This window comes from Dasypus novemcinctus, chromosome 17, assembly GCF_030445035.2.
Source record: "Dasypus novemcinctus isolate mDasNov1 chromosome 17, mDasNov1.1.hap2, whole genome shotgun sequence".
Classification (NCBI taxonomy): Eukaryota; Metazoa; Chordata; class Mammalia; order Cingulata; family Dasypodidae; genus Dasypus; species Dasypus novemcinctus.
Genome location: NC_080689.1, coordinates 20,079,711 through 20,106,036, shown reverse-complemented (window position 1 = coordinate 20,106,036; position 26,326 = coordinate 20,079,711). Strand labels below are relative to the sequence as shown.

Sequence of the window (26,326 nt, the reverse complement as noted above, 5' to 3'; positions counted from 1 at the left end):
TGGTCTTTCCACAGCCTTTTTGGACAACAGTAGACCTTCAGCCTGCATGGACTGGACTATTGGATGCCTATGAATCAACCCCCACTCCCAATAGGATAGGAGGGGTTTGATGTCTCCACAGCCTCTCTGGACAAAGGTGGGTACTTTCAGCCAACAGGGACTGAACTGTCAGGTGCCTGAGGATCCAACTCCATGCCTTAAGAGGATAGAAGGGGGCTGGTGTTTCCTCAACCTCTCCAGGCAATGGCAGGTATTCTCGGCCTAAAGAGACTGAACTGTTGAGCATCCATAGAATTACCCCTACCACCCAATAGGATAGGAGGGAGCTTCCTTAGCCTCTCTGGGCTATGGTGGGTACTTTTAGCCTAAAGGACGGAACTGTTGAGCATTTGTAGTTCTGTTCCCACCCCCTAAAGGGCAGAAGGGACAGTACTCCCTAAGCCTCTCAGGGCAACTACAGGCATATTTGGCCCACAGAAATTAGATTGTTGGGCACTCCAGAGGGTCTGTTCCCACTTGCAGAAGGGAGAGGGTCTGATGATACATCAGTTTACCTGAGCAACTGAGGTCATTTTGAACCAACACAGCATAGACTGCTGACCAAAACTACAGCTCCATCCCCAGCTAAGGTAGGAGAGGAAGGGGTGTGAAGCTTCATCAGTGTCTGTGGGTGACTACAGTCTTGTGCCCAACTGGGATTATTATACACAGCTACAGCTCTGTCCCTACCCCTGACAGAGGAAGGTGGGAGAAGCTTCATCACTTCCTAGGGCAATGTGGGCAGCTTCAGCATCCATAGCTTATAGCACCAACTACATTCTTGGTTCCCACTACACAACCAGCAAGGGAGAAAGATAAGAAATCCCTAAACTAAAGGGAGAAACTGCACCCAGAATAAATACATCTAGCAAGCCAGATGCAGAAACACTAACAAAAAATTACAATCCATACCAAGAAACAGGACAAGATGGCCCAATTAAAGGAACAAGATAAGCCTGCAGATGACATAAAGGTTTTGAGACAACTAATCATAGATGTTCAAACAAATATCTTTAATAAATTCAATGATATGGCTAAAGAAATTAAGGATATTAAGAAGACAGTGGAGGGAAGTGGACCTGGCCCAGTGGTTAGGGTGTCCGTCTACCACATAGGAGGTCCGCGGTTCAAACCCGGGGCCTCCTCGATCCATGTGGAGCTGGCCCATGCACAGTGCTGATGCGCACAAAGAGTGCCATGCCACGCAGGGAAGCCCCATGCACAAGGAGTGCACCCCGTAAGGAGAGCAGCCCAGCGCGAAAGAAAGTGCAGCCTGCCCAGGTGTGATGCCACACACATGGAGAGCTGACATAACAAGATGACGCAACAAAAAGAAACACAGATTCCCGTGCTACTGACAACAACAGAAGCGGACAAAGAAGAACACACAGCAAATAGACACAGAGAACAGACAACTGGGGTGGGGGGGGGAGGGGAGAGAAATAAATAAATCATTAAAAAAAAAGACACTGATGGGCACACAGAAGAACATGAAAGCATACATAGAAAAATAGCACAACTTATGGGAAAGAAAGGTGCAATAAATGAAATGAAAAATACACTGGAGACATATAACAGCAGATTTGAGGAAGCAGAAGAAAGGATAGGCAAGCTCGAAGACATAGCCTCCAACAGTGAACAAAGAAATGAATGGAAAAAATTGAACAGGGTCTCAGGGAACTAAATGACAGCAAGAGATGTTCAAACATGTATGTCATGGGTGTCCCAAAAGGAGAAGAGAAGGGAAAATGGGCAGAAAGAATATTTGAAGAAATAATGGTGGAAAATTTCCCAACCCTAATGAAGGACATAGATATCCACGTCCAAGAAGCACTATGTACTCCCATCCGAATAAATCCAAATAGACCAATTCTGAGACACATACTAATCAGAATGTCAAATGCCAGAGACAAAGAGAGAATTCTGAGAGCAGCAAGAGAAAAGCAATGCATAGCATATAAGGGATACCCAATAAGATTGAGTGCCAATTTCTCATCAGAAACCATGGAGGCAGGAAGGCAGTGCTATGATATATTTAAGATATTGCAGGAGAAAAACTACCAGCCAAGGATTTTATACCCAGCAAGATTATCTTTTAAAAATGAGGGTGAGATTAGAATATTTACAGATAAACAGAAACTGAGAGAGTATATAACAAAAAGACCAGCTTTGTAAGAAACATTAAAGGGAGTGTTACAGCCTGAAAAGAAAAGACAGGAGAGAGAGGCATGGAAGAGAGTCTAGAAATGACAACTGTATTAGTAACTAAAATTGTCAAATATAAAATGACAGACAAAACACAAAGATCAAAATTGATGAAATAAGAACTGCCTTGGGAAGCAGATTTGGCTCAATGGATAGAGTATGCACTTACCACATGGGAGGTCCAAGGTTCAAACCCAGGGCCTCCTGAACCCATGTAGTGAAGCTGGCCCAAGCCCAGTGCTGATGTGCACAAGGAGTGCTGTGCCATATAGGGGTGGCCCCTGTGTAGGGGAGCCCCATGTGCAAAGACAGGAGAGCCATCCTGCACGAAAAAAGTGCCACCTGCCCAGGAGTGGGGCACAAACACGGAGAGCTGACACAGCAAGATGACGCAACAAAGAGAGACACAGATTCCGGGTGCCACTGACAAGAATAAAAGCGGACCCAGAAGAACACAGAGTGAATGGACACAGAGAGCAGACAACTGGGGGGGAGGGGCGGGGAAGGGGAGAGAAAGAAAAAAAAAAAAGGAACTGCCTTTACAGTAATAACACTGAATGTTAATGGATTAAACTCCCCCACCAAAAGACACAGACTGGATGGATAAGAAAATATAAGCCATCTATATGTTGTCTGCAAGAGACTCACATTAGACCCAAGGATACCAATAAACTGAAAGTGAAAGGTTGGAAAAAGATATTCCATGCATGCAGTAACAAAAAAAAGCTGGGGTGGTTATACTTATATCAGATGATACAGACTTTAACAGCAAAACTGTTATTAGAGACAAGGAAGGACATTACATATTAATAAAAGGGATGATTCACCAGGAAGAAATAACAATCATTAAATATTTATGCACCTAACCAGGATGCCCCAAGATACATGAGGCAAACACTGGCAAAACTGAAAGGAAAAACAGACATCTCTACAATAATAGTTGGACACTTCAATACATCACTTTCAGCATTGGACAAAACATCTGGGCAGAAGATCAATAAAGAAACAGAGAGCTTGAATAATATGATAAATGGACTAAACCTAATAGACATATACAAAACCCCCAAACAGCAGGATATACATTCTTTTCAAGTGCTCATGGATCTTTCTCCAGGATAGACCATATGTTGGGACACAAAGCAGATCTCAATAAATTCAACAAAACTGAAAACATACAAAGCCCTTTCTCTGATCATAATGGAGTAAAGTTGGAAATCAAGGGAAAATTTACATATATATGGAAATTAAACAATGCACTCTTAAGTAATCAGTGGGTCAAAGAAGAAATTTCAAGAGAAATCAATAAATATCTTGAGACAAATGACAATGAGAATACAACATACCAGAACCTATGGGATGCTGCGAAGGCAGTGTTGAAAGGAAAATTTATAGCTCTCAATGCTTACACTAAAAAAGAAGAGCTAAAATCAATGACCTAACTACGCAGCTGGAGGAACTAGAAAAAGAACAGCAAGCTAATCCTAAAGCAAGTAGAAGGAATGAAATAACAAAGATCAGAGCAGAAATAAGTGAACTTGAGAACAAAAACAGAAAAAATTAACAAAACCAAAAGTTGGTTCTTTGAGAAGATTAAAAAGATAGACAAACCCTTAGCTAGACTGACTAAGAAAAAGAGAAGATGCAAATAAATGAAATAAAAATGAGAAGGGGAACATTACTACCGACCCCACAGAAATAAGGGAGCTCATAAGAGAACACTATGAACAACTTTATGCTAAAAAACTAGACAATGTAGATGAAATGAAAAAATTCCTAGGAACATACAAACAACCTACACTGACACTAGAAGAAATAGAAAACTTCAACAAACCAATCACAAGTAAAGAGACTGAAACAGTCATCAAATAGTTCCCTAAAATGAAAAGGACCAGATGGTTTCACAGGTGAGTTCTACCAACCATTCAAAGAAGATTTAATATCAATCTTACTCAAGCTCTTCCAAAAAATTCAACAAGAAGGAATGCTACCAAATACATTCTATGAAGCCAATATCACCCAATACCAAAACCAGAGAAAGATATTACAAAAAAAGAAAATAACAGACTCATTTCTCTAATGAATACAGATGCAAAAATCCTCAATAAAATACTTGTTAATCGAATCCAACAACACATTAAAAGAATTATCCATCATGATCAAGTGGATTTTACACCAGGCATGCAAGTCTGGTTCGACACAAGAAAATCAATCAGCATAATACACCACATTAATAAATCAAAGGAGAAAAATCACATGACCTTATCAATTGACACAGAAAAGGCAATTGACAAAATACAGTGTCCTTTCTTGATAAAAATACTACAAACAATAGGAATTGAAGGAAATTTTCTCAACTTGATAAAGGCCATATATGAAAAACCCACAGCTAACATTGTACTCAATGGTGAAAAACTAAAAGTTTTCCCGTTGAGATCAGGGACAAGGCAAGGATTCCACTGTCACCACTATTGTTCAAGAGAGTGCTAGCTAGAGCAATCAGGCAAGAAAAGAAATGAAAGGTATCAAATTGGAAAGGAAGAATTAAAACTTTCACTATTTGTAGATGATATGACTGCATATCTAGAAAATCCTGAAAAATCTACAACAAAGCTGCTAGAGCTAATAAGTGATTTCAGTAGAGTGTCAGGATACAAGATCAATACGCAAAAATCAGTGGTGTTTCTATACACTAATAATACACAGTCTGAGGAGGAAGACAGGAAAAAAATTCCATTTACAATAGCAACTAAAAGAATCAAATATTTAGGAATAAACTTAACCAAGGATGCAAAGCACTTGTATTCAGAAAACCATAATGCATTGCTAAAAGAAATTTAAAAAGACCTAAATAATTGGAAGAACATTCAATGCTCACGGATTGGAAGACTAAATTTCATTAAGATGTCAATTCTACCCAAATTGATATACAGATTCAATGCAATCCCAATAAAAATTCCACCAGCTTTTTAAAAGCAAATGGAAAACACAATTATCAAATTTATCTGGAAAGGTAAAGACACCCCGAATAGCCAGAAACATCTTAAAAAGGAAAAGTGAAGCTGGAGGATTCTTACTTCCAGACTTTAAATCATATTTCCTAGCAACAGTGGTAAAAATAGCAAGGTATTGGTATAAAGATAGACATATTGACCAAAGGAACCAAATTGATGGTTCAGAAACAGACCGTGACATCTATGGCCAAGTGATTTTTGACAAGCCTGTCAAGTCCTCCCAATTGGGGCAGAATAGTTTACTCAACAAATGGTGTTGGGAGAACTGGATATCCATAGCCAAATGAAAGAAAAAAGACCCCTACCTCACACCTTACACAAAAATTAACTCAAAATGGATCAATGACCTAAATATAAAAGGAAGTACAATAAAGTTCCTAGAATAAAATGTAGGGAAATATCTTCAAGATCTGGTGGTAGGTGGTGGATTCTTAAACCTTACACAAAAGCACAAGCAACAAAAGAAAACATGGATAAATGGGAACTCCTCAACCATAAACATTTCTGTGATTCAAAGGACTTCATCGAGAAGGTGAAAAGGCAGCCCAGTCGATGGAAGAAAATATTAGCAAAGCACTTATGCGATAAGGTATAAAAAGATCATACAACTCAACAATAAAAAAGCAAGCAATCTAATTAAAAAATGGGCAAATGATTTAAATAGACATTTCTCCAAAGAGAAAATACAAATGGCCAAAAAGCACATGAAAAAATGTTCCATATCACTAGCTATTAGGGAAATGCAAATTAAAACAATGAGATATCATTTAACACTATATAGAGTGGCCATTATTAAAAAAAACAGACAACAATAAGTGCTGGAGAGGATGTGGAGAAATAGGAACACTCCTTCACTGTTGATGGGAGTGTAAAATGGTGCAGACTCTGTGGAAGACAGTTTGGCGGTTTCCCAGGAAGCTAAATATAGAACTGCCATATGATTCAGCAATTCCCCTACCAGGAATCTATCCAGAAGAACTAAAACTATGACACAAACAGACATCTGCACACCAATGTTCATAGAGGCGTTGTTCAAATTGCCAAAAGAGGGAAGCAGACTTGGCCCAGCAGTGAGGGCATCCGTCTACCACATGGGAGGTCCACGGTTCAAACCCCGGGCCTCCTTGACCTGTGTGGAGCTGGCCCATGTGCAGTGCTGATTGGCGCAAGGAGTGCCCTGCCACGCAGGGGTGTCCCCCACGTAAGGGAGCCCCATGCGCAAGGAGTGCACCCTGTAAGGAAAGCCACCCAGCGCCAAAGAAAGTTCAGCTTGCCTAAGAATGGTACTGCCCACACGGAGAAATGACACAACAAGATGACACAGCAAAAAGACACACAGATTCCCATGCCACTGACAAAAACAGAAGCGGACAAAGACGCAGCAAATAGACACAGAGAACAGACAACCGGGGTGGGGGGTAAGGGGAGAGAAATAAATAAATAAATAGATCTTAAAAAAAAAAAACTGCCAACTTGGAAACGATCCAAGTATCCATCCACCAATGAATGGATAAACAAAATGTGGTATATATGTATGATGGAATACTATGCTGCAATAAGAAGAAATGAAATCGGGACATATGGGATAACATGGCTGAGATTTGAAGACATTACACTAAGTGAAGTAAGCCAGACACAAAAGGACAAATATTGCATGGTCTCATTAATATGAACTAAATACAAATGATAAACACATGGAATTAAAACCTAGAGTATAGATTATAAGGAGATAAGAGGCAGGTTGAGAAGAACTATGGATGCTTAATGTATGTAGAAGTTTTAATTAACTTGACTGTAAAAGTGTGGAGATGGATAGAGTTAACAGTAACACATTATAGTGAGTAGCACTGGTTTATAAATGGGATTTTGACTGGAAAAGATAGTCTGGGGAAGTAAATATCAATAGAAAGAAAGCTAAAGAATAATCTAGGGATTGAATAACACAGTGAACCCAGAGGCAGTTGAGAACTGTGGTTAAGGATACAAATGCAAGAGAGTCCATCTGTGAGCTAGAGCAGATATACATCACTATTGCAGGGTGATGGAATATGGAGAAACATGGGAAAATAACTGGTGTGACCTACAGACTGTGGTTAACAGCAATACTATAATATTCTTGCATCAATGCCAAGCTGTATTGTGTTGATAATGGAGATGTATGGAAAAGGTGTGCCAAATGTAAACTATGGACCATGATTGGTGGTAATAGTCTGTTGATATTCCCTCATAATCTGCAACAAATGTTCCACCAGGGTGTGGACTTGTATGGGAAATCTACACATCTGTATGATTGTTTTACAAGTTTACAATATTTGTAACAAAAATATATTTTTAAAAAATAGTATGGGTTGGGGGAAAAATATACCAAATGTAAGATAAGGAATATAGTTGGTAGTAATCATTTGATGATGCTCTTGCATAGTTTGTAACAAATGTTTCACACCAATGCAAAGAGTTGGTGGAGGGGTGATGTATGAGACCCACGTGATGTTATGTATATTTATTTTGCATGGTCACAATCTTTACTATACACTTATTGTTTGTGTGTTCATGTATGAATGATATACTTCAATAAAAATTAAAAATTGAAAAATTTTTAAAAATTAAGGCAAGCCTAGCTAGTTTTACAGATAAGATAAACCACTTTATAAAACTGAAAAAGACTATTAAAAACTTGATATTGACATGGAAATCAACAGAACATCATGTCATCCATTCTAAAAGTTAAAAGATTAACATTAACAAGTATTTCTAATGTTTTACTCCCTTGGGTGGAAAAATAACTCCTTTAGAGATCATAGATGTATTAACAAACTATAATAACTTCTATAGTTACTATAGAAGTAACAGGAGTCTCACTGTTAGAGGCACAGTTAGCATTATACTTGTTAAATATATGTGCCAGAGACTTAAATCTTTGGTGAGTTCATGTGCTGGTTGAGCCCTGAATCTCAGCAGATTTGCGACACCTACTCTTGAGTTCATTGGATTCACTCAGGAAAACTAACAAGGAGATGATGATGGACAATGCCCATCCCAAGGAAAAGAGAGTGTCTGCAACTGCAAGCAAGACAGTTTCATCCATCTGCCCCATGGGATCTAAGCTCCTTCTCAATTAGAAGCAGAGTGGGCATCACCAACCCCAAATCCTCAAGACTGGGGAATTAACAATGGATTAAAGTAGACTTATTATTATTCTATTATAGACATTATTATTGTAGCAATGGAAGAACTTTTATCATTGATATAAAGGCAGTGGCCACCAGAGGTTCTGAGGGGAGGGAGAAGGAATAGGTGTAACATGAGAGCATTTTTGGGATACTGGAATTTCCTGCATGACATTGCAATGACAGATACAGGCATTACACACTTTGTCATAGCCTATAAAATTGTGTGGGGCAGAGTGTAAACTATAATGTTAAACTACAGACCATGGTTAGTATCAATGCTTCAAAATGTGTTCATTAATTGTAACAAATGTACCATGCTAATGAAAGATGCTGTTAATGTGGAAAAGTATGGGAGGGGGAGGAGAAGGGGCATATAGGAAACCCCTATATATTTTTCTTTTTCCCGTATTTTTGTCCTCCCACTCCCCTTCCCCCCTGCACACCACTGTCTGTATCCATTCTCTGGGTGATCTTCTGTGTCTGTTTCTTTTTGTCTTCTTGTTTTCTCCTCTTGGTTTTTCCAGGATTCAACCCAGGGACTTCGATGTGAGAGACAGGTTCCATGTTTGAGCCACCTCAGTTCCCGGATTTCTGTTGCATCTTGCCTTGACTTTCCCCTGAGTCTCTTTTACTGCATCATCATCTTGCTGTGTCACTCACTGCGCAGGCCAGGATCACTGCATGGGCAGCCTTTATCAGAAGGTCCCAAGAATTGAACCCTGATCCTCCTATATGGTAGATGGAAGTCCAATCACTTGAGCCACATCCACTTCCCTTCCTCCTATTTTTGATGCAAAATTTATGTAATCTAAAGCTTCTTTAAAAAAAAAAATTTTTTTAAATAGCCATTTTGAAGTTCCTGAATTTAAGACTACAAGGTCCAACCTTCCCTTCTCTGCTGAACTTCAGTGTTTCATCAAGGTCCCTCTACCTGTTCACTTCAAGGTCAATTTGGAGGGGTTGTTTGAGATTTGTCTGACCATCCCAGGCTACTGTTCTAAGAGTTACTTTCTGAAAAGGAGTGCACCCATATCATCAGTAACTTTCCCTACAAATAATTTAAGAGACACATCATTTAATCAATCTCTAATATACCTATGGTATCTACAAAAATGACCTCCTTGCAACTACGTCCTTTCAGTGTTTTGATTCATAACCAATTCACTGAAGTTTAGTTGTTATTCTCTATATCAGACAATTCACCTAAAGTTGTTACATAATATATTGATTGATTTATCCCTTGGCTCACTCCCCTTTATGATTAAAAGTGAAAGTACTCTGGTTCTGCCTTCTTCAATTTCAGCCAGAATTGTTTCAATGCGATTTTTTTCCCCTTCTTTCTTTTCTCTACTTTACTCCACCCCACAATTCCCAGGTAACAGCAACTGCCTTCGACATTGTGGGCTGAGATTCCCCAGCTCTTCCTCTCACAAGGGGGGTGGGGTAGGGGGGAGGATATGTATGAAGTCATTCTATTAGAAAATAACAAGTAGCAATCCACACCACAAAGAACACCCTTTTTCCTACATGTTCTTCATCCTCTCATTATAATTTTCTGGTCTCAAAATTTTCAGTGTTAATTTCTTTCCTTTTTTTGATGAATATAGCTTCTTTATAAGGAGTTTTATTTTTAGAATTCACTAATGAAACCAACTATGATAGAGATACTGCACTATGAAACCTACACAGTAAGATGAGAAAATTTCCCAAGGGAACTGGCACGGACATAATGCCTGGAGAAATTGGATAAAATAGTGAAAAAGGCACTTCAGTGAAGAACTTTGTGATAGCAAAAGGATAAACAAGTCAGCTAATTTTAAGGCATAGATAGGATTCTTTTGAAAGGAATAATAATTTACTTCTAAAGTAATAATCTCATGAGTCAAAAATTAGCTATGTCTGGAACAGGAGCGAGTAAAGAGGCAAGAATAAAGGAATGATTTACCTCTGACCTTTACAACCCCACTTTTACACAAAAACTCATTCACAGAGCTGCAGGAAGACAAGAAAGTATCAAAAAGAGGTTGAGGGAAAATGTGAAAAAAACACCCTAGGAGAGAAAGCAGAATTCATAAGATTAATGGGCTGAAAGACAAGGTACAGTATCAAGAGCCTCACCATGTACAGAATTATCAGAGTTACCAGAAAAACCCGATGAGATCATTCTACAACTATGACAGGATTTCCCCCACCCCTTGCCTTAAACCAAAAGGGTCTCTGGGGACTTTTAACACAATCAGCTGCAATCAAAATCATAATATTATTTACTTAAGAGAAGGGTAGAATAAGCAGCTCTTTATTTATGCAGCTTGTCATCAAAGAGCAGAGGAAGCATTTCATCATCACATTGTAATATGGATTTAATGGCGTCTTCAGAAATATTGTATAATTCGAAAAAGAAAAATTGAGTTTGAAAATAAGGCCAAATAAAAATGGAAATCTGTCCTCCTTTAATTAATTAAAACCTCAGCAAAAGAGATCTCATCTCTTCCCTTTCCTTCATTTTCCACGGCCAGTCAATAAACCCAGTTGATTGTCCTCTTTATAAACGGTTTGGCATCTGCCCCTTCTTTTTCCACTCTAGTTATCTCATGATTGGATTGTTACAACAGCTGTCTCCTAACTGCTTTCCCAGCCTCCAGTTTCCTTTCTAGTCTGTTTCACACACTGCCACCAGATAAGTCTCCCTAAAAAGTACCTTTCTTTATGAAATTACCCCCACTAAAACCTCTGGCTTTCTACTGCCAACAGCATAGTCTCAACATGTCAGGCAGATCATCAGAACACACTTCAGTTCGACCCAACCTACCTTTCCAAACTTATCTCACAATAGAGCACTCTCACTGTGGATCACACTAGACTCTTCAGCTGGACTACTTTGCTTCCTGTCTCCTAAAACTGCTTTCATTCCTGCCACTTGTATTTGGGCACACCATTCTTCCTTGCCTGGAAAGGTTTTCCTCTGTTCTCTCTACCCATCCTTCAAATTTCAGCTTGAGCCCAATATTGTCTCAGAAGTATTTCTGAACTAGGATCATGCGCTTTCTCTCTTCTCTCTTCTGAGATCCTCACAGGACTAAACGACACTGACAAATAATAAGCACTCTACAAGTATCACTTACTATTATATTATTATAGCCCTCTTTGTATTTTTCATTTGATACCACAAACTACCCTTATTGCTAGTCATTTTTTAAAAAATACTCTGGCATAGTATTTTATTTTTAGAACTATACTCCCTGAAGACACTTTCATTTTCATTTACATTTCTCAATAATGTCCAATACAGAGCAAACAATCAACAATAATCTATCAATTGAGTTGAACTAAAGGCATGCTTGCTTTCATCATGAAATAAAATTTATGATGCAAAACTTCAATATCAAATATCAAAAAGATTTTAAGTAATATTTATTTTATTACATATTAAATATTTTCAAGAAATAAACTATAGATTTAGAATTCAAAGAGCTATATATTTTAAGGTGCTCTGACTCAAACATACGGCTGGGCAAGGGAAAAAGGTATAGAAAGAGGAAGGTACAGTATTTCAGGGTTTAACTGGAAAGAATCTTTCTTGCTTATTTTGGAAGCAGTTTGTCATACTTGTCTGATGTACTTACTTCTGTTTTAATCTGATATAGGAAGTTGATAAATTGTTCCAAGCCTCAGCATTCTGAAATGATAGAGAACATAGTTATAGACTATTCTCATTTAGATAAAATAATGCAACCCACTTTCCTATTCCAATATGTGCTTTTTACAATTAAATTTTCAATAAGGTATATTAAAGGTATATGAGAAAATAAACTAAATTAAATTTAACTTTCATAATTTAAAACAAAAATGTCATTAAGTTGCCAAAAAAATGATATAACTATATTCCAAAGATCTGGAATTCAGTTAAGATTTTATATTCAAATTCAGATTTATAAAATAATTGGACAAATCATAATAAAACTTCCACAATATATAAAATAATTCTAAATAAAAGACAATGCAGAATGTTGTTTTACTTTCTTAAAAGACTGTGCTTATTTTGTCAGCATCCTTAATCATTAAAGAATTTTTAAAAGAGCATTCCCCAGGGTTATTACTAAGTATTCCATCAATCAAATATGCTACAATCAGGGTAAAAGTATGCCTCTTACAATGACAAAGATAAAACAAAGCCTTTATATAAATGGTGATTTTATCAAGAATGGTATGAATTATGTTTCCTATCCTTTTTGTTTTACCCTTTGTAATATAGAGAGTATATAATTCTCAACTGCTATACATCTATTCAAGAATTATGGGCACTGAACCTACACTTCTAGACATGGCAAGTTAGTACCAGACTAACCTTCTCACCATAAAAAAGCTACAAACTGAACAAAATAGAGAAAACAACTGGTTCTGAACACATGGACAACAGCGGGCCCAGAACCATGATCTGTGAGAAAAGGGAAACAACTGAGGAGTCTCAACAATTAACCTACTCTTCTGGCTAGAGGCATCTTTACCATTGTAATAGGGATGAAGAAATCAAACAGCACAGTTAGTCTTATTGAAGTGAGGAGAAAAAGGACTGAGTTCAGAGTTGAAAAGATGGCAGGAATTGACAGGGCAAAATACCAGGAAAGAGGGATCTGTACAGAGATTAATTTCCACAAAGTACAATAGGGGTTCCCTTGAGTCCTTAGCTGAATGCTAAGCTATACATGTACAAGGCAAAACTCCTCAAGGGCTGTAAGAGAACAACTACCAATGGAGCTTTGAGCTAAATGGAGATTCTGGATGTCACAAAATGCTAGGAGTTATTCAAGTTCTACCCAACCAGAGTGGAGAGTTCTTATTGAACACACATGACATTCAGTTCAGACCCAAGAAAGGCTATGCCTTAAAAAAAGGGTTACTATAGCCCTAGACAAGTCTAGTCTCACCCTAACAAAGCTTAAAATCAAGCCGATTCACAAGTAAACTAACTGTCAAAATAAAACTCAATAGTCCTTCAAAGAAGACAACAAAATCCAGAAACTCGACAACACAGCATCCACAATGGGCAGGATAGGTAATTTCCAGGACACATAAAAAAGCAAGAAAAGTTCATGTAATCAAAGGAAAAACCAATGAATAGAAACAGATCCAGAAATGAAAGTGATATTGGAATATGCTTACAGGGACTTATAAAGCAACAGCTGAAACACGTTCAAAGATTTGAAGGTAAACATGTACATAATGATGGAATAATTAGTAGGGGAATCTTAGTAGAAATATGAAAACTGTAAAAAGAACCAAATCAAAGTTCTAGAACTAAAAATATCAATGATTAGAAATGGATGGATAGGCTTAACAACAGACTGGATATTGCAAAATAAATCTCTGAACACAAAACATAGCAATAGAAATCATAACACTGAAGTACAGAAAAAAAATAACAAGTGCAACAACAGTGAATTGAGCCTCGAGAACCTGTGGAGAGAATATTAATAGTATAACATACTTGAAATTGGAGTACCAGAAAGAAAGGAGAAAGAAAATGGAGCAGGAAAAATATTTGAGGAAATAATGATGAAAACTTTTCCAAATCTGATGAGACTATAAGCCCATGGAGCCAAAGAGTTCATTAAATCCAATGCAGGTAAAGTAGAAAGAAAACATCTAGACAAACAATAATTAAATTGCTGAAAACCGAAGATAAAAAAGAGTATCTTAAAAGAAGACACTGAAAAAAGGACATATTACATGTAGGAAAAATGTTAATATTGACGGCTAATTTTTCATAAGAAATAATACTAGCCAAAGCACAACTTGAATCAACAATTTTTAAGTGCCAAAGGGAAAGAAACCCTGTCAACTTAGAATTTTTATAGCCAGTGAAAACAGCCTCTAAAAATGAAGGTGAAACAAAGATATTTTCAGACAAATAGCTGAATTTTTCACCAACAGACTTACATTATAAGAAATAATAAAGGAAATTCTTCAGACTGGAGAAAAATGTTGAGAGAGAAACTCAAATCTATTCAAAGGAATGAAGAGTAATAAACTGGTAAGTATGGAGGCAAATAAAATTTTCTCATTTCTTAATTTTGTTGAAAGGTAATTACTATTTAACACAAAAATAATAACAATGTATTATGGGATTTATAAAATACTATTTATATGAATAGCACAAAAGATGGGAGAGAATAAATAAAAATACAGTATTATGAGAATCTTGTATGTGAGGAGATAGAATACTGTCACATTAGACAATGAAAAGGTAAAGAATCATAATGCAAATTTGAGAGCAACCACTAATAATAAAGCAAATAACTATAAGTAAAAAGCAAAGAGAGGTGATAAATCAGTACACTAAAAAACCTTAAATTAATCCAAAAGAAGGAAAGAAAGAACAAAGAAAAAAAGAACAAATAGCACGAAGGAAAAACAAATTGGAAGATGGCAGTCTTAAATGCAACCATATCAGAAATTACATTAAGTGTAGATGGATTAAAGAGATGAAAGGCAGACTGGATAAAATAGCTACATGCAAACACATGCTGTTTATAACAGATGTAGAGTAAATATGAAGATAGAGAAAGGTTAAGAGCAACATGATGAAAAATAAATACCATGTAAACACTAACCATAAGAAAGTTGAAGCAGCTATATTTACATTGGGGAAAAAAAGAAGAAAAACAAGAAATATTATAAAAAAACACAACATGAAATTCACAATGATAAAATGGTCAATTAAGTCAATAAAGTTATAATAATCCTACATGTGTATATATCTAATACCAGAGCTTCAAAAATACATGAATCAGGAGCAGATGTGGCTGAAGCAGCTGGGTGGTGCGCTCCCACACGGGAGATCCCACGTTCAGTTCCTGGTGCCTCCTAAAGAAGATGAGCAGACACAATGAGTTGACACAACCAGCAGACGAACAAGCAGAAACAATGAGCAAGGAGCAGATATGGCTGAAAATGCTTGGGCACTTGCCTCCCACATTGGGAGGTCCAGATTCAGTCTCAGTGCTTCCTAAAGAGAGGAGCAGGCAATGAACAACGAACAACACAATAAGCTAATATATCAAGCAGACAACGAGCAGACAGACAAGGGAGCCATCTCGGGGGTGGGGGTGGGTGGGTGCATGAATCAAAACCTGAGAGAACTAAAAGAAGATACAGATAAATTCACAATAATACTTGGAAATTTCAACAACGGTCTCTCTGTATTCGAGAGAACAAGTAGGCAAAAAAATCCTTAAGGCTATAGATATTTGTGTAATGCTATCATTCAACTTACCCTAATTATCATTCATCAAACATTACATTCAACAACTGCAGAGCATACATTCTTTTCAAGCGCAAATGGAACAATTCAGGACATATGATGAACCATAAAACAAGCCCCAGTACTTTTCAAATTATTTAAATCTTGCAGAAATTTAAATTCCATAATGGAATTAAATTAGAAAAAACAAAAAGTTATCTTGAAAATGACCAAGTATTTGGAAATTTAAAAACATACTTCTTCTAAGTGGCCCAATGGATAAAAGAAGGTATCAGAAGGGAAATTAGAGAGTATTTTGAGCTGAATGTTAATGAATTTTTTAAAAATCAAAATTTGTAGGATGCAGCAAAAAGCAATACTTAGAGGGAAATTAACAGCTTTAAATATTTTAGAAAAAAAGGTTTAAAATTCACAATCCAAACTCGGACCTTAAGAAGGAGGGAGGAAGGGAGGGAGGAAGGAAGGAAGGAAGGAAGGAAGGAAAGAAAATCAGCAATATAGAAATCTAATAGTAGGGGGAAAAAATGAAAGAAAAAGTTAGCTCTTTAAAAACATTAATATAGTGAATACATCCTAGCTAGGTTGATAAAATAAAATAACATCAAAAACAAAAGAGGGTCAGGAAGCTGATTTGGCTCAACGGATAGAGTGTCTGCCTACCACATGGGAGGTCCAAGGTTCAAACCCAGGGCCTCCTGACCCATGTGGAGCTGGCCCACACTCAGCACTGATGCGTACAAGGAGTGCCCTGCTATGCAGGGGTGTTTCCCGCATAGGGGAGCCCCATGCACAAGGAGTGCACCCCATAAGGAAAGCCGCCCCACGCCAAAAAAGTGCAGCCTGCCAAGGAGTGGTGCCACACACACGGAGAGCTGATGCAGCAAGATGACACAACAAAAAGACACACAGATTCCCAGTGCCGCTAACAAGAATACAAGTAGACACAGAAGAACACAAAGAGAATGGACACAGAGAGCAGACAACTGGGCAGGGAAGGGGAGAGAAGTAAATTAATTAGTCTTAAAAAAAACAAACAAAAGAGGGAGTATTAATACAGCTCATAGAGAAATTAATAAGGGTATATTATGAATTACTTTATGCCAATCAACATGACAACTTAGATGAAATGGATATAACTCTTGAAAGTCATAAACTACCAAAAGTGGTGCAATAAGAAATAGAAAGCCAGAATAATTCAATATCTACTAAAGGAACTGAATTTAAAATTAAAAACTTTGCTGCATAAAACAGCTACAACTGTGAATTTTATTAAACATTTAAGGAAGAAATAACACCAATCTTAGAAAAACCCTTTCAGTAAATAGAGGAGAACTCTTTCAGAAAAATGAAGAGCTAAGCATACTTCTCAACTCATTCTATGAGCACTAATACCAAACCAGGTAAGGACATTACAAGTAAAAAAAAAAATAAGAGCAAATGTTCTTCATGAATACAGAAATAAAAATCTTTAAATATCAGCAACTCAAATCTAGCAATATGTATATAAAGCAGGTAAGATCACATCAAGTAAAATTTACACCTGGAAAGCAAGGTTGCTTCAATATTCAAAAATGAATCAATGCAGGGGAGCTGATTTGGCTCAAGTGGTTGAGCACCTGCTTCCCACATGGGAAGTCCCGGGTTTGTCCCCAGTACCTTCTAAAAACAAAAACTAAAAAAGCAAACAAATGAAAAAAACCAACTCAGGGGAGCCAATGTGACCAGTGGTTCAACACCAGCTTCCCACATACAAGGTCCCAGGTTCAATTCCCAGCCCTGGTACCTCAAAAAAAAAAACAACATTCAATATAATACATCACATTAACAGAATGTGATTTTCATCCAGGATGAGAACTCAGCAAACTAGGAAGAGAAAGAAATGTTCACAACTTGATAAAACCACAAAACCACAAAAGGTAACATCGAAAGTAATGGAGAAAGACTGAAGAGTTTCTTCCTAAGATAAAGAACAGGACAAGGATATCCGATCTCACTACTTGTTTTAAAGACTGTACTAGAGGCCCTAGTCAACACAATAAAGCAAGAAAAATAAATAAGAGGCAAAAAGATTAGAGTGCAAGAAGTAAAACTTTTTATATGTAGATAGCATAACTATGATTCTCTTTGTAGATAATCCTAAAGAATCTACAATAAGTGAATCAAGCAATGTTATGGGATACAAGGTAAAGGCTTGGTCAAGATGGTGTAACAGGAACTAGAGTTATCCTTTCATTTGAAATAACTGAAGAATCAGACAAAATATATAAAAGTTTTCAGATGTTGGACGTTAGGCAGTCAAAATGGTGATCCTTGAGAGAGAGGAAAAAATGAGGTAAGCCCTAAGATTGCTCCAGGTTAGTGCCTGGAGAGTGTCCAGGCCACGGTGTAGTGAGAGAGAACCCCACATGAAATCTTGTACTTGAATGTTCACAGAAGCAAATTTCAAAATAGCCAAAAAGTGAATACCTAAAAATCCATCAACTGACATATAGGAAAAATAAAATGTGGTATATCCACAAAATGGAATATTATTATTTGGTGATTGTAGCAGTTTGATATGGTTATGAATTCCAAAAATAGATACTGGATTATGTTTGTGATCTTTTTTTTTTTAAAGATTATTTATTTATTTCTCTCTCCTTCCTCCCCGCCCCAGTTGTCTGCTCTCCATGTTCATTCACTGTGGGTTCCTCTGTTACCACTTCTATCCTTATCAGTGGCACTGGGAATCTATGTTTCTTTTGGTTGCATCATCTTGCTGTGCCAGCTCTCTCTGTGTGTGGTGCCATTCTTAGGCAGGCTGCACTTTCTTTTGTGCTGGGCGGCTCTCCTTACAGGGCGCACTCCTTGTGCGTGGGGCTCCCCTACGTGGGGGATACCCCTGCATGGCACGGCACTCCTTGCACGCATCAGCACTGCGCATGGGCCAGCTCCACACGGGTCAAGGAGGCCCAGGGTTTGAACTGCAGACCTCCCATGTGCTAGGCAGACACCCTATCCATTGGGCCAAGTCCACTTCCCATGTTTGTAATCTGATCTGTACCTGGGCCTAAGTTATGATTAGGGTTTTAATTGGGCCACATCATTAGGGCACTGAGTTCCCGCCCCTTGGTGGGTGGGGATTCACAGATAAAAGGCATGGCAAAGGACAGAGTTGCAGGTTTTCTGATGTTGGGGTTTGATGCTGAAGTCTTAAGCTGGAGACCCGGAGAAAGAGACAGAGCCACTCGCCTGATAGTCTACAGCTGACCTTGTGAAGAGAGACAAAGCCTAGACTAGAGTCTCATAGCCTACAGCTGACCTTGTGGAGGAAACAGAGGAGCTGAGCCCAGAGGAATCCAGAAAGCCTAAACCCTCACAGACGTTGGCAGATGTCTTGTTCCAAATTGACTTTGGTGAAGGAAGCAACTTAGGCTTTATGGCCTGGTATCTGTACGTTCCTACCCCAAATAAATACCCTTTATAAAAACCAACCAATTTCTGGTATTTTGCATCAGCACCCCTTTGGCTGACTAACACAGTGATAAAAAGTAATGCAGGGATTGGAGGTGGCTCAAGTGATTGGGTGCTTCCCTCCCACGTGGGAGGTCCCAGGTTTGATTGCCAGTGCCTCCTAAAAAGAAGATGAACAGAGAGCAGACAGCAAGCACAAACAAGGAGGGGAAAGGGACAAATAAATCTTTAAAAAAAAAAGCAATGCAGTAATATGCATGACAGATGTATATACAAGGATTGATGGAAATGCTGCCTTAATTCACATTGCTCATTGCGGTTTTACACAACTTTTTTAATTGTTAGGAATAATACATTGAACATAGCATGTATTATCAATAAACTATTTATTGTATTTGGTTTGCATTTCCAGACTTTATAGACCCTGAACAGTTTTAATTCAGAAGAATGAAGAATCACGTTTTAAAAATAGACAACATGAAAAGGATGTATTATTCTGTGCAAGGCATCTCCCAAACATAGTTTTCCCTAATTGATTCCATTTCTTCTGACCATTAAACTTATCTGCATAAGTTGATTTTTTAAAAATGCAGTACAGATACATGCTACAAGATAGATCAATTTTGAAAACACTATGCTAACTGAAAGAAGCCAGTCACAAAAGACCTCATATTATAAAATTCCATCCATATGAAATGTCCAGAATAGATAACATCTCTAGAGACAGAAAGAATATTAGTGGTTGCTGCAGGCTGGGGGGAGGGTGTTTGGGGAGTGACTGCTAAGGGATAAAAGGGTTTATTTTTCAGGTGATAAAAATGATCTAAAATTGATGAGATGGTTGCACAACTCTGTGAATACACCAAAACCCAATGAACTATACACTATTATATGGTGTATGAATTATATGTCAACAAAGTTGTGTTAAATATTTTTTTAAAAGACTACACTAAAAGAACTCTTCAGTAAGGCAATTTAGATAGGCAATACACGTTAGTGAATAATGAAAATATATATGATACTTTGCTGTGTATTATACACTGAAGTATATGTTTAAAAATTGTTTTTATCAAAATTATTCTCTAAATGCAATCAATTTCCAGATTTATAAATCATATATTTTTTTTTAATTGTGGCCTCCTTCAAAGGTATACTCTCTTCCAACGCAAGAGGAATTGCTGTTCTGAACTCCAATACAATTCAAATAACCTAGAGAATATTAAAGAGCTATAATAAGTAAAGAAGACCAAACAAACCTACATCAGGTTCTAGAGTCACACAACGCTGAAATGCCTTTGCTGAACCTCCATAGTCTTCCAGGGCCAAATAGGCACAACCTAAAGAAAACCACACTCCAAGCTGCAAAGATCAAAAGTCAAAGTTAATCAAACACATAGATTCAAATGCATTTATAGCACATAATCTGAAAATTAAGATATTACCAACAAACACACTAATATAAAGAATGCAGAGCTACGTAATAAATATTTTCCTTACATTTTATATCAGCTTAAATATGCGAAATTTAGCAATGAAGAGTTTTTTCCATATAAATTTCAAATCTAATAAAACCTTGAAAGTATGTGCAATATCTTTTGCCAAGAAAGACCATACTTTGTATTAATATAACTCTGTGAATGCAATGAAGAGCTCTGTTAGCCTTTATATATTAAAGCCCGATAACTATAAACCTGGGTTTAACCTAGCATTTTTACTAAAAACCCACTATGTAAAAAGTATACAAAGCATCAGATTTATTTATTATAAACTTAAAAAGAAAAATGTCTGTCTTCATCTTTAAGTTAGACCAGAAGTACTTCTTCAGTTTAACCAAGAGTCAAACTGCCCTAGCATATATTTGCTTTGGCAGGCCTGGAAATAATTTAGGAAAGGCAGGCTCAGAATCTGAATTATCAAATGGCCATTCAAAATGTATACCTTAAAGGAGTCAGTAAGATTTGTAACCATTGAGATTTAGAAAACAGGTAAATTAGGACTTGGCTATTCAATTTACAAAAGAATACTTACAGGGTTTCCTTAAAATTCAATGGCCCCTATCAAAAGGAAGATAAAACTGATAAACTCAATGAAGTAAGTCAGAAATATAGCTATTTTCCAGTCAAGTTTGTTTTCTTTTCAGACAAAGTCAGAAAACCAGTTATGGAATGAAGTCTACTTTCTTACTCACTTCCAGTATCTAGGCAGAGAGCCAGCTGATCGATGTAGTCAAACACTTAGGGTGGGAAAGGAAATGAGGTGCTCTGTCATTTGTACACAGCCTTCTGTGGAGGCAGCGTAGGAGGCCAGGAGGCCACTTCCACATCACTTCTCTCCAACCCTTCTCACAAAGCCGTCCCATACGGCTAGCTAAGGCCTTTTTGAAATGTCTTTAAACTGATAAGAGATTTTTAGCCTATAATTAGAGATAAGGCTTAGAACATAAACATCCTTGGGCAATTTGACAGTTAGCCTTGAATTCCCAGAAGACCATAAATAACTACTCTCAGGAGCCTTTATGGGGAACAGATTCTGTGGAAGGGATAGTTACAGGCTGAAAGGGGATGGGGTGTGTGGTGCAATACTGGAGGTGCAGAGTTCCTAAGTTGAAACTAAAAGCTAGAAATTCACTTTTCCAAACAAGGGACTTCAAGTAACTCAAAAATTAGCTAACTACTCTTCTTTGGTCTGGTTATATAATCAAATAAAAGGAGCTTCAATGTGCCACACCCACTCACTAAACTGACACATTGAGAGGGCCTAGTCTAACACTAATTTAGAGTATATAAAACAGCCTAATTTCCAAACAAGTTGAAAATTTTAAAAATCTGTATTTCATCAATTTTAAGGTATACTTTTCCCCAGAATTTAACATCTCTAAAATATAGATGGGGAAGCGGACTTAGCCCAGTGGTTAGGGTGTCCGTCTACCACATGGGAGGTCCGTGGTTCAAACCCCGGGCCTCCGTGACCTGTGTGGAGCTGGCCCACGCGCAGTGCTGATGCGTGCAAGGAATGCCATGCCACGCAGGGTGTCCCCTGCGTAGGGGAGCCCCACGCGCAAGGAGTGTGCTCCGTAAGGAGAGCTGCCCAGCACAAAAGAAAGTGCAGCCTGCCCAAGAATGGTGCCACACACACGGAGAGCTGACGGCAGCAAGATGACACAACAAAAAAAAGAGACACAAGATTCCCGGTGCTGCTGATGACAACAGAAGCGGACAAAAGAAGAACATGCAGCAAATGGACACAGAAAACAGACAACTGGGGCGGGTGGGGTGGGGGGTAAGGGTGGTAAGGGGGAGAAATAAAAAAAAAAAATCTTAAAAAAATAAAATAAAATATAGATGCATCTTAAAAACTAATGGTTTGTCAGAATTTTATTGGCAGCGTTTTTTTTTTTCTATCCAAAGTTATAATTGATGGCATCTTAGTTCCAATGAATTATGATAACACGTTTACTTAGAATGAGCAATACCTTGTTCCAGGACTAAATCAAAACCAGTGAGAACTACTCTCAAGATTCTCAAAATCCATGTGCCCCATGTGCTTTCTTCATCAGCACAGAACAAAGTTCCCACATTACTATTAATATTTCCTATATGCTGTTATAAAAAGCACCAAGTTTAAATTCACAAGATATTAAGATCTTTATTTTTCAATCTACCTGAAAACAAGATTTATAGAGGGTATACATGTCCCAAATCAGAAGTTATCTTACACCTCTAAAACAGGATGGTGATGAGATTACTATTTTACTCCAAGTTTTTGTAACAAGTTAATGTTTTATAATCAGTTTCTTGAAACCAAAACAAATTTAATGAAGATTAGACAGATAACCTAATTTTATACACAATAACTGGTTGTCTTTTCTTTTTACTCCTGGTTATTTCTGTTATTGATTTAGTAATTTGCTTTTGTAGGAAAATTCTAGGACCATTAACTGCTAGTACATTTTAGTCCACAGATAGTGTATAATTATAATGGGTGATGATCTTTGCACAGACACTATTCTTTGAAATCATGTAAAGGCTCTTTCTTTGTTTTTGTTTTAACTAAACTCTAGGACCTTCTAATTGCTTGTGGCCCGACACCATCCCTCCTGGGTTCACTATTATTCACTAGCATTACCAGGAGAGACCAGCATCTTGGTTAAGGAATGGCCATGCTCCTAAGAACAGAACATCATAAAAGAAAAACAAAATCAAAAGAAGGTCAAAAAATATCTCACTTGATTCCCCAAAATAGAAATGTATATGTTGGAGTACCAAAGAGCTCTAGTATCTTCTAATCCAGTACTATCAGATAGAAATATAGTGTAAGCCTTATTACATTTTCTAATAGCCATGTACATTTAAAAAAGTAAAAAGAAAAGGTGAAATTAATTTTAATAAAATGTTTTATTTAATTCAATATGTCCAAAATGTTATTGAATCAACAGGTTATCAATATACAAAATTATTAATGGGATATTATACACTTGTTATTTTATATTTGCTTTTTCATGTTAAGTCTTTGAAATCTGAGGGGGTCTTATAGCATGTCTCAGTTTTGACCAGCCACGTTTCAAGTACTCTATTGCCACATATGGCTACTGGCTATTATACTGAACAGTACAGTTCTACAAAATTTCTCTGAAACAGTGATGTAGATCAGGGACACCTTATACCATTCCCTTCTTACTCCAATAGAAAACTACTTCCTCTGGCTAAGAGCCTCCCTTGCGCTGCCACCTTTCATAGATTACTTACTGCAGTCATTTCTGTTCTTTTCCATACAATAGCAACCATACTAATTAGCACTTAAGGAGCATCTATCATGGGTCAGCATTTCACTTCAAGTATCTCAGAAAAGGGTTTTGGAAAGAAGGGTTTGGAACTGGAAAGACATGCTCATAGTTTCTGGGTTAATGAGATAAAAGAACATTTCTCCTCCATTTATTCCATCAAACACCAATGCCAAAAGTAATAGTCCAACCAAGAGTAGCAAATGCTGATTTAAGCTTTCCTATCTACAGTGGCTGAGCAAATATTATTAAAGACCCCAATATGAACTAAGTTTACACAGCCAAACTTCACTTCTAATTCTTTATCTTAGATGAACAAAACGACTCATTTCTTCACCGAAGAACAGACAGTTTCAGGTTATAATGTACATCCACAACAGACTACCACATCCCCGAATGCCCAAAAACATATTCATTTCCTTAATTCTATAAACATGTACTGACCATGCAGGATACTGGAGAGAATACACAATGAATATAATGCAATCTATACACTCAAAGAAGAAGTCCTTAGGGGCCTGATGGATTTCCAGCTTTAAAGTCAAAGCAAATCTTCCCCATCTTTTTTTTTTCAAAGATTTATTTTATTCCCCTCCCCCCTCCCCCGCCCCCTGTTGTCTGCTTTCTGTGTCCATTTGCTGTGTGTTCTTCTATGTCCACTTGTATTCTCATCAGGCGGCACTGGGGATCTGTGTCTCTCTTTGTTGCATCATCTTGCTGCGTCAGTTCTCTGTGTGTGTGGCACGACTCCTGGGTGGGCTGCGGTTTCATGCTGGGTGGCTCTCCTTGCGCAGGGGCCACTTCTTGCAAAGGGGGCACTCTGACGTGGGGGCATCCCTGCATGGGATGGCACTCCTTGTGTGCAGCAGCACTGTACATGGGCTAGCTTACCACATGAGCAAGGAGGCACTGGGTATTGAACCCTTGGACCTCCTATTTGGTAGGCAGACGCTCTATCTGTTGAGCCACATCTGCTTCCCCTATCTTCTTTTGAATATTACTATGTAGATCTTCCAAGTACTTCCTCAAGCAGCCAAGCTGTTAAAAAACAACCCATGAACTTTCCGTACATTCCCTCATTTATACTTCACAACAATCCTGCAAGGTAGGTCACCTTACTGGGGAGACAAGAAGGATCACAGGGTCAGTGCTGGGTATTCAATCCAGGAAGTGGGGCTCCAAAGCCCATGCCTTCTCTACTCAGCCACACTGCCTCCTACAACACCATTCTGCCCACCCACAAGCCATGATTCAGGGTAATACTGTCCTTGTCACTGATAAGGAAAAAGGGGGATTAACAGTACAGTCAGCATGTGCTGGGAAAACCCAGATCAATTTTTTAAGAACCAGAGCTTATCTATTCTTTTACCTCCAAGGCTCTCTTGACTAGGTTTAGGCAGTGGACAAAGATGAAACAGAGGACTGGATGACCATGTTTGGCTGCAAAAAGAAGTGCTTATCAGAGGGACTGAGCAAGAATGGATCTGAAAGAGAGGCTCCGGGTGAGATTTCTGTAGAGCTTATTACGAAAAATTGTGAGGGCAGGCTAGGTCTAGGGAGGGCAGTGACCTTTGGAAACTGTTGGTCGAAGGAGAAACACAGAAGCAAGCTAAAGGTTTACTTTGAATGTGATGATGTCTGTCCTTAAAGAGTGCTTTAAAGTTATTTTCTTTTTAAATATTTATTTATTTATTTATTTCTCTCCCCTTCTCCCACCACCCGGGTTGTCTGTTCTCTGTGTCTATTTGCTGCATCTTCGTTGTCCACTTCTGTTGTTGTCAGTAGCACGGGAATCTGTGTTTCTTTTTGTTGCGTCATCTTGTTGTGTCAGCTCTCCGTGTGTGCAGCACCGTTCCTGGGCAGGCTGCACTTTCTTTCAGCTGGGCGGCTCTCCTTACAGGGTGCACTCCTCGCGCATGGGACTCCACTACGCGGGGGGCACCTTTGCGTGCATCAGAACTGCGCATACGCAGCTCCACATGGGTCAAGGAGGCCCGGGGTTTGAACAGCGGACCTCCCATGTGATAGACGGATGCCCTAATCACTGGGCTAAGTCCACCGCCTTAAAGTTATCTTTACTTGAATGGTTCATAACACGGTTGCTCTTTGAATTTCCTTCAGAAGACCCACTAGGGAAACAGTCTAATAGGAGGGAAAGACAGCTGGCTGGGACTCAAGAGGTTCTGTGTAACTGTATGATCTTGGCCATGTCCCTTGGCCTCTGAGTCTCAGTTCCCCAGTTAAATGAGGGGGTTGGACTAGGCCAAAATTCCAAGGTTCCTTTAGACTCCCCAAATTCTGAAAATCCTAGTGGTACAGGGTTCAAAGATACACTAGTGCCACCTAGTGACAAAAGAAGCATACTGGTGGTACAAAGAGAGTATTTAAAATTTATTTAAAATGAGCA

At 38.1% G+C, this 26,326-nt stretch overlaps 1 protein-coding gene across 1 annotated transcript in view; it reads right to left on the bottom strand.

Annotated features, from left to right (window-relative positions):
* Window positions 1-26,326, bottom strand: part of TTC27 (tetratricopeptide repeat domain 27) — a 217,687-nt gene that overhangs the window by 32,009 nt on the left and 159,352 nt on the right. Inside the window, exons 14-15 of the mRNA XM_004452847.5 lie at window positions 20,400-20,498; window positions 12,049-12,101 (exon numbers count right to left, since the gene is read on the bottom strand). Coding sequence (XP_004452904.2) covers window positions 12,049-12,101; window positions 20,400-20,498 — 152 coding nt within the window. The remainder of the gene's footprint in view (window positions 1-12,048; window positions 12,102-20,399; window positions 20,499-26,326) is intronic.